Source organism: Xenopus tropicalis, chromosome 7, assembly GCF_000004195.4.
Source record: "Xenopus tropicalis strain Nigerian chromosome 7, UCB_Xtro_10.0, whole genome shotgun sequence".
Lineage (NCBI taxonomy): Eukaryota > Metazoa > Chordata > Amphibia > Anura > Pipidae > Xenopus > Xenopus tropicalis.
The window spans coordinates 40,394,553-40,402,998 of NC_030683.2; the positions used below are offsets into that span (position 1 = coordinate 40,394,553).

At 40.2% G+C, this 8,446-nt stretch overlaps 1 protein-coding gene across 1 annotated transcript; it reads left to right on the forward strand.

Moving 5' to 3' along the window:
• The first annotated feature begins 1,140 nt into the window (after positions 1-1,140).
• Positions 1,141-5,824, forward strand: msmb.3 (microseminoprotein beta, gene 3). Its single transcript, XM_002935960.5, has 4 exons — positions 1,141-1,248; positions 2,901-2,997; positions 3,263-3,368; positions 5,555-5,824. The coding sequence occupies exons 1-4, from the start codon at positions 1,246-1,248 to the stop codon at positions 5,682-5,684; spliced, it is 336 nt and encodes a 111-aa protein (XP_002936006.1). The 5' UTR covers positions 1,141-1,245; the 3' UTR covers positions 5,685-5,824.
• The last annotated feature ends 2,622 nt before the right edge of the window (positions 5,825-8,446 follow it).

The window sequence follows — 8,446 nt, forward strand, 5'->3', positions numbered from 1 at the left end:
CACCTTTAGACATTCAAACAACATTGAGTTTGTTGTTTATCTTTGCTCCAGTTTAATTTCAGATTTGTCTTAATGCCACTTTTGAGAATTCCACCATAGGTGAGATTGTTATGCATGAGATTTAAGGACCTAACAAAATTCACATTTCAAATGGACCCACAGCTAGATATAAACGTGTTCACTACTGTTTATCAATTAAAGTGCTCACAGTAATTCCAATGAATAATTATTTGGCTAAGTGGTAAACTACTGGCCAAAGTCATATTCACCAATGAGTTGTTGGGTATTTAAACAACAATTTAACCAATGCACTTTGTGTCAATATCAAAATCAAATATTGCTGTGTCCTCACCCATTTAATACTGACACATATTGAATCCACATCCTGCATGCCTAGTTAGAAATGTGTTTTGTCTGCAGCATGCATCTAAATTAATTCATAATATAATATGTGTATTCAGTTTGTGGTCAGTATTAAACGGTTGAGGTTTACTTTATTAGCCAAATAATCAGTCATTCATTAGAACTGGTGTGAGCACTTAATTGATAATATGTAGCTACAACATTCGCTTGGGCAGATCATGAGTTAAAACTGGGGCTTGATTTTTATTTGACATTGTTTTTTAATTAGTGCAGTCATCACCTGATTTATTGAATATTTAATAATTCTTATTATTTTTTTGTATAAATGTTTTCACCATTTATTAATTTTGGGATCGTTTGTTTTCTGCTTCTACCAGTGCTGTGGAATTTTAGGTAGCATAAAAAACATCTTTTAAAGGGAGGATAAGCCATAAAAGGGCTTCATTTCTCCCTAAAATTTGGAGGAAAAACCCTAGGACTTTTAGGCTAATGTCAGACGAAGCGTCTGGCGTATATTTTCAGCAAGCTGAGATATTTCGGCTACATATCCCTGCACCCGAGCGTATCTCATTCATATATATATATATACGCCAGACGCCTCGTCTGACATTAGTCAACATTTCATACACCAGTTTCAGCATATTTCACTTTTGTGAATCCACCCCCACCCCCCCAGGGTTATGTTCAAACATGCAAAAAATTTGATTGACTTTTTTTTTTTAACAGGAATGTTGTCTTTAACTTGTTCTGTTACAAAACCTTAGATTTCCAGTGAAATCTTCCTTTTCTAGAAAAACTGGGTTGCACAATTCCGGTCTGGTCTGCTATAAATAGGGGGAGAGCAGGGCTCGCTGTGCTGTATCTGTAACAACTGGAAGCATAATGGTGAGTGTTATTTTGTATATATAACTGTTATATTTCAACCCATTTCACTCAGTTATAAGGGGCAATTCAGTGACCATGAGATACAGACTACAAAGATACATCTGGTGCAAATCAACGCTGATAAAGAGGAATGGGCTGTGTTTTGACCTGCGCTCGCCTGCAGTGGAATGCAGGAGAAATCCACTGCAGGAAAACGCAGGGTTATACACTCGTGTAAGAGCCTTTAAACTGAGGATAGAGTGTTTGACGTAAAAAAAAAAATATTTGTCATTCAGGCAAGTTTGTTGTTTTAGTCTTGTACCCCCTTACGCAGGCACTAATGCAGATACAATTTATATTACATCAAAAAGAGGGAACCTAAATGGCCAGTCAAAATGAACCAAAGTGGGCCACAGCCCCCAGATTTAAAGGGTAAGTTAAACAGCAAAGTCCAAGAGTATCCCAAAATTTCAAAAAATACAAATCACATTTTATTCAAAAATCATTATTAAAAGCATACAAATCCCTCAAAACGCCGCTGCTGCAGCATTTTGAGGGATTTATATGTTTTTAATAATGATTTTTGAATAAAATGTGATTTGTATTGTATTTTTTGAAATTTTCCCAAAATTTTCACAAAGAAGCAGGGAAGTGGTTTGTTTGAATATAGATATCACTCCTAAAAACCTTATAAAATCTATGCAACTTAATAATAATAAACACATCCACTTAGAAAATTGGGGAAAGCAATTCAGACTTCTCTATCTTGGCTACCATAAATTAAAATTTCAAGCTCCATAAAGCAACTGTTTTGTCCTAAATATAAACAGCGTAAAAAGTGATTTAATGACGTATGGTTTTGTCCAAAAATACGCTCAATGTGGCTAAATTTGAAAAAAATTTTAGATTTAAAAAAAAAAAAAAATCCTGAAACTCAAACGAAAGCCGGCCATACCCGCACTGATATTTTTGTACAAATCCTTAATATTTGGTGCATGTACGGCGGCTCAAAGAGGCGACCAATATCGCAAAAGGCTGCGGATATTGGCGGTATTGAAGGCGCCCAAGCAAAATCTACGTTCAGGTCTGAATCGGCAAAAGGAGGTAGAATTTCTGTGGTTTCTACTTCCATATCTGACAATTTAGCCCTGAACGTCAGTGGAGGGTGTGAACAATCGTCATTGCTAATAGTAACTTTTCCAAAAATTTCTGTTGAATGTAAAATATTTTACATTTAGTCATGGGCGCTACTATAAATCTTTTTATAAAACTTGGATTACAGAAATTGCTACCTCCTTAGATCTTTTGTTTCATATAAACAATCTTTGTTTGTAATTTACTATTAGATATAAATATAGAGCCTAAGAGAGATGGTCTTTTTCTTAAGGTTCTGTAAAAGATAAAGATAGTCAAGTTATATGCAAATTTATGGGCAAAATAGATCATTAATGTCTTTTCAAAGTTTTGTAGTTTGTAGTTTACATTTTACTTTTATCTGATTTTATTTTACCTTCTGACTTATTAGTTACTATCTATTCTTAATTATTACTAGTAATAAGTGAAACGCTGTGGGGGGAAAAATTAATTTCAACAGCAATTTTGGGGATTCTCCCTTGTAGTTACAGATCAAGTGAATCTGCTCTTACTTGCTTTTTTTCCAAATATATTTTCAGAACTTCCTTTTGGCTTGTGTGATTGCCGTGGGCCTTTTGGTAACAGCATGTCATGCTTACTGCAACTTTTATCCTCCCGAGTTGGGAGAAGCCAAAGGTAAGTCCAGTATTGCATGGCTGCTGTAATATTTACTGGGGCTTACATTGTATGTTGAACCAGTGTAATAGGTATTTTTACTAATGTTTCCATGATATGCCAGTGGGACTTCCAATTACCCTGACATAGAGCAGGAAAATATTATTCATGTCTTTTAAGTCTTTTAATAAACTACCTGGTGCTTATTTTATTTTTGGGGGAGGGTAAAGTTACAATAAGTAAAAGGCAAACATAAAACTGCTAATTTGTTGTATTTTCTTCTTAGGTTGCCTTTATAAAGGCAAGCTGCATGAATTGGGGAGCAAATTTAGAACAAAAGATTGTATGGACTGTTCCTGTGATATGGACGGCTCAATGGAATGTTGCCAAGGGTAAGTTGCATTTTCAGAGGAATCTACAATTTACAATATTAATGATGGGGAGATTTTAGGGGTATAATATATATTGGGTTATTGGATTTTGTGACAGTGGGTTTCTGCAGTTATAATAAAAACTGGTAAGGTTGTGAGGAAAACATAAAAAAGCACTCATAACTCCACCTTAAACACATAAAGACAGCTAGAGCTCTTCAGACTCATTGAAACTGTGATTCTGCTATGTCTGGGGGAATTCCTATATATGTACAACAGGTTGGAGTTTTCATGTTGTTATGTTGAAAAGTCCTGTGAAAAAAAATGTGTGTTTTTTGAATCTAGTGATATAGATTATAAAGGTATGGGACCTGTATAAGGGGGGTATCCGTTGTATGTATTTTGGAGTTTTCTGGATAACAGGTTTTTAGATAATGGATTCCATACCTGTATAGCACCCCATTGTTCATTGTAGAGATTTAGCTTTTTATAGGCATAGGCATATGGCACAGACAAGCAGTTTGTTTTTCCTGTAACGTCCCTCTGCCCTACTCCAGGTAGGCCATAGGCCTTTTCTACTCGTCCTCACATCAGTCCCTTGCTGATTTCCATATACGTTAGCTCCAAGTCCCTCTAAGCCGTTACCAGGAATAAAGGGTAGATTACAAATGCGTCTTATGCAACAGTCAAGGCTACTTTGATATTGTCAACCCTAACCTTTTGCAGAGACAATTATCCCAGACAGGACCCCTTTAGATGTATCCTAACATACACTCATGTCTGCTCTTACATATTTTAGACCACAAATTCTTATATCCCTCCCTATTCCTCGATAACATGCTATTAACCATTAGCCAATGTGGATTTAGCTTTAATAATTTGGTAAATGGATATGCAATGTCATATCCAGAGGTGATTTATCTGAATAGCTTCTTGATAGGTGGGATTCTGACTTAATATACATCGGGAGGTCTGTTTTTGCCAATGGACATTGCATTATATGTAGCCAATTATCAAAAAATTGTCAAATACTGTGATGCTTACATTACTAAATACCAGTTAGACACATTTCAGCTACTCACTCCCCCAGACCTGGATGGGAGACAACAGGGGGCAAAAGGGGGTTATTTGTTAGGGCAGTGATTCCCAACCAGTGGCTCAGGGCAAACATGTTGCTCACAAGTCTCTTGGATGTTGCTCCCAGTGGCCTCAAACCAGGTGCTTAATTTTGAATTCCTGGCTTTTGGGCAAGTTTTAGTTGCATAAAAACCAAGTGTACTGCCAAACAGAGCATTACATTGGCTGTCAAATCATCAATCAGAGCCCCTGTTTTTAACCCCAGGAACATTTTTCATCCTTGTGTTGCTTTCCAACTCTTTTTACGTTGTGGCTCATGGGTAAAAAAGGTTGGGGATCCCTGTGTTAGGGGATGTACTGGACAGTTATAATCTGTTGGCTGAGAGAGCCATAAACACCACATATTTTAAAATGTAATTCCGTGAGAGCCAAACAATGGCCGACAGGAGCAAGGCTGAAGCCGGGCCTCGATTTGCGGCTGCAGGTGGAGGCCCGTTCGGCCGCAGATGCTGCGGGGCAAGGTAGGGTCGGTGTCATCCTTAGCTGTTCAATATGGCTTGTTAGTGGTATAACTAGAGGGCTACCTAGCACAGTGCACAGTTGGCTTCTCTTTGTAGCCCCAACAGAGACATATTGGACACATTTTATTTTCATTTCAAGCGTGAACTGTCACAGGTTTCTGCTCCCTCTCAGTTCCCTGGGCCCTGGTTCAAATGCAACCTGGTAAGGATACCGGATGCGGATGTGATGCGGAGGAGGGCGTGGCCTGCACTCGGCAGATAGAAGATGCTAAGGCTTAGAACACGTCTTCTATCCACCGAGCGCAGGCCATGCCCCCCATTATTTTTTTTATTAAAAATTTGGCAGCGAGCCAGATGCAGCCATCAAAAGAGCCACATCTGGCTCTCGAGCCATAGGTTCCCTACCCCTGCTCTAGAGCAATAACATTATACCAGGCAGAAGAGAAGATGGTGAAATACAACCCAGGAAAGGTAGGAAAGGGACTAGAACAAGTTTAACTCCATAGATTCAGCTCATAGGCAGACCTATTGCTTTTGTTATCATTGCAATATCACTGATTGTTTTATACCACATAATGTAATAATTATATCTTTTTAATCTCTTTGTAGATATGGTACTCCAGTTGCATATGATAAGGAAAACTGTATATCTGTTTTTAATAAGAAAACCTGCTCTTTTCGTGTTGTGGAAAAGAAAAATCGATCAAAGGAATGTGAGGTTTTTGCTATGGTCGGCTAGGGTCTCCTTGGGTTAGAGCTTCATGAATGTAATTCAAATCCTTATATACAAAGAACAAACAATATGTATTATATGAATAAATGTATAAGAATAAGTGAGAATAATGTAACAAATAAAAATAAAATCATAAAAAGAACAAATCTTGCTAGTATTATCATACATTTAACACAGTATGAAGATACAAGAGGTCATTTACAAACTTACCCCCAAGTGCACACTACTGCACTTCCATATGGTTGCCAATGTGCCATCCTGGCTCTTCTGATAAAGATACAGGATGGCGCAGCTGCACCTATTGACATTGGGGAACCCTAGGCTACTGCTGCCATGGTGGTAGCTTCAGGATTCCCATAACCGCTTGCACCAATAGGTGTATAAGGCTTGCACCTAGTGATACTGTACCCAGTTTGCAATTGAGTCCTCTTGATGCATTGGAAGCAACTGTGGTCAATGCAACCCAGAGTATGACCACAATCACACTGGAATTATTAGGGAAAATGTCAATTGTGCACCTAAAATTGCACTTGTTTCTAACACCTCTGGGAATTAATACTCTTCTTTTTCTGCTTACAAGCTATATAAAAATCTGTGCCTTTGTCATTTTAGAGTGAAAGGCTGGGACCTCGATACAGTAGAACTGCAGTTCACAATAGCAACCAATAAGAAATGATTTTTGAATATTAATGTAAATTGGTTGCTATGGGCAACTGCACTGGGGCAATTTAGCATTCACTTCAGTCAAATGTTTTTGGAGACCCCCCCCTCCAAGTATTACAAGGTTATGTGCTCTGAAGGATGTGGGTCCTTAACTATGCTGATACATACCTGTAGTTACACCACTACATGGACTTGATATCTGGAAAACACTTCTTTAAAAGGTAACAACAATATAATAATCTAGTGTTGAGGCCACAGCTGTGTATTTATTATTATTATTATTATTATTATTATTATAATACTTACATAGTTAAGTTGATTCTTAATGGACCCCTATGCACTCGCACAGACCCATGCAGAAGTAGCTATATATACCACATCAGTAGTAATTGTAGATATTAGTATCACAATAGCCTTGGATATTCTGCTTGTTCAAGGACTCATCCAAGCCCCTCTTAAAGGCATTAACAGAATCTGCCACATCACTAGGATGGGCATTCCCCAACCTCACTGCCCTCACCATGAAAAACCACTTACACTGCTTCCAATCAAAGTTCCTTTCCTCTAATCTAAAGGGGGGGCCTCATGTCCCCTCGCAAGCGCCTCTTTTCCAATATGGCTTTTGTATGCATTTTAAGATGGAGCAGTGGCAATCCTAAGGGCAAGGCCTGACCTGGCAATCTGTGGATTTTGGCAAATGCCAGAGGGGCTGCTGTCAGGGCCAGAACTAGGGGTAGGCAGAAGAGGCAGCTGCCTAGGGTGCAACGATTGGGGGGCACCAGACAGGAGCCTCTCCTGCCTACCCCTAGTCCTGCTACTTGTCATTGCCCCCACCGCTTGTAATTAGCGGTGGAGGCAATGACCGATCGGATCACACCCCCCCCCCTTGCGTTTGCTTTGGTGCGCCGTTCGGGGAAAGGGGGAGTGGCCGAATGCCTAAGCACACGCAAGGGGGTGGGGGGGTGCAGGGAGGGTGGCCGACCGGGTTGCCTAGGGCGCCCCGTCGGCTTGGCCCGCCCCTGGCTGCTGTAAGATCCATAGACAGTCACTATTTATTTCGCTGGTGGGGGGCTGTTTGGGCCTCAGGGTACTTGAAATGCCAGAGCCTATTTTGAATCCCAGTCTGGACCTGCTAAGGGCTTCTGCAAATTTGGGTCTTATATGCAACTGAGGTCATTTTAGCTGCTTACGTATAAAACTGGATTGAAGTGCGTCTGGGAGCATAAAGAACTCACATCCACTGATGTGACAATTTACAACTGTTTATTGGTTCTGAGAATTTACCCCAAGTAGAGTCAAACTTCCCATTAAACACATTAGGGTTGCATGCATTTTGTTGGGGTGCAGGAAAGTTGTCCTGCAAGAGGAATTTTGTTGTCTCACCTCACCCTGTGACACAAAAAAACCTTAATTTATATTTCCAGCAGAGATAGTGATATGCTGGCCAGTAGTAGTAGTAGTTAACCCGTGGGTCGGGCGGGTTTGGGCCAAACTTGGCACATCACCTGTGGGTTGCGGGCAAGTTTGGGCAAGTTAGCTTCTGTGATTGCCCTTGGCATTTTGTTGACAGCATGTAAAGAAAGCCCAAAGATGAGGGACTGCAGCTGCAGGGCTCATGACAGGGCAGGACTGCCTGTGCTGCTAAGGGGTTAAGGTAGAGGGGGTGTGATGCAGGTGGGGGGCGGAGCTAATGAGGGGAAGTGAAGCTGACAGGAAAGGCATCCATTTTGTGAGAGAAGAAATGAGTCCCACCTGCCATCTCTATAAGTTTGCATGTTGTTAAAGGTATAAAGGACATTACTAGCTGTCACAAATGTGGTCTGGGTTAAAGGGGTAACTGTGATGTCACGGCTGGGTGGCGGGTCTCTGGAAATGGAACAAGTGTGAGTTAGCAGGAGTCAATGGTAAATGCATCTCTAAGAGCAAAGGGGTCTCTGGGAGGTGGTGTGGTTACAGAGCTCAGGCACAAAGCCATGAGTACCCACCATGCTGGTAAATGAAGGCGGCTGGTGGCTGGTACGGTGCTGTGTTGCTTGGTGTGACATTGCCAGTCAATAAATTGTGGGGTTATCAAGGGACATGTTTTTATGTAACAGGAAGTTGCT

Bases quoted from the DNA above. Each gene is read 5' to 3' on its own strand.
- msmb.3 (XM_002935960.5), top strand. The intron at 2,998-3,262 runs GTAAGTCCAGTA...TTTTCTTCTTAG, and splicing joins CGAGTTGGGAGAAGCCAAAG to GTTGCCTTTATAAAGGCAAG. The intron at 3,369-5,554 runs GTAAGTTGCATT...ATCTCTTTGTAG, and splicing joins TCAATGGAATGTTGCCAAGG to ATATGGTACTCCAGTTGCAT.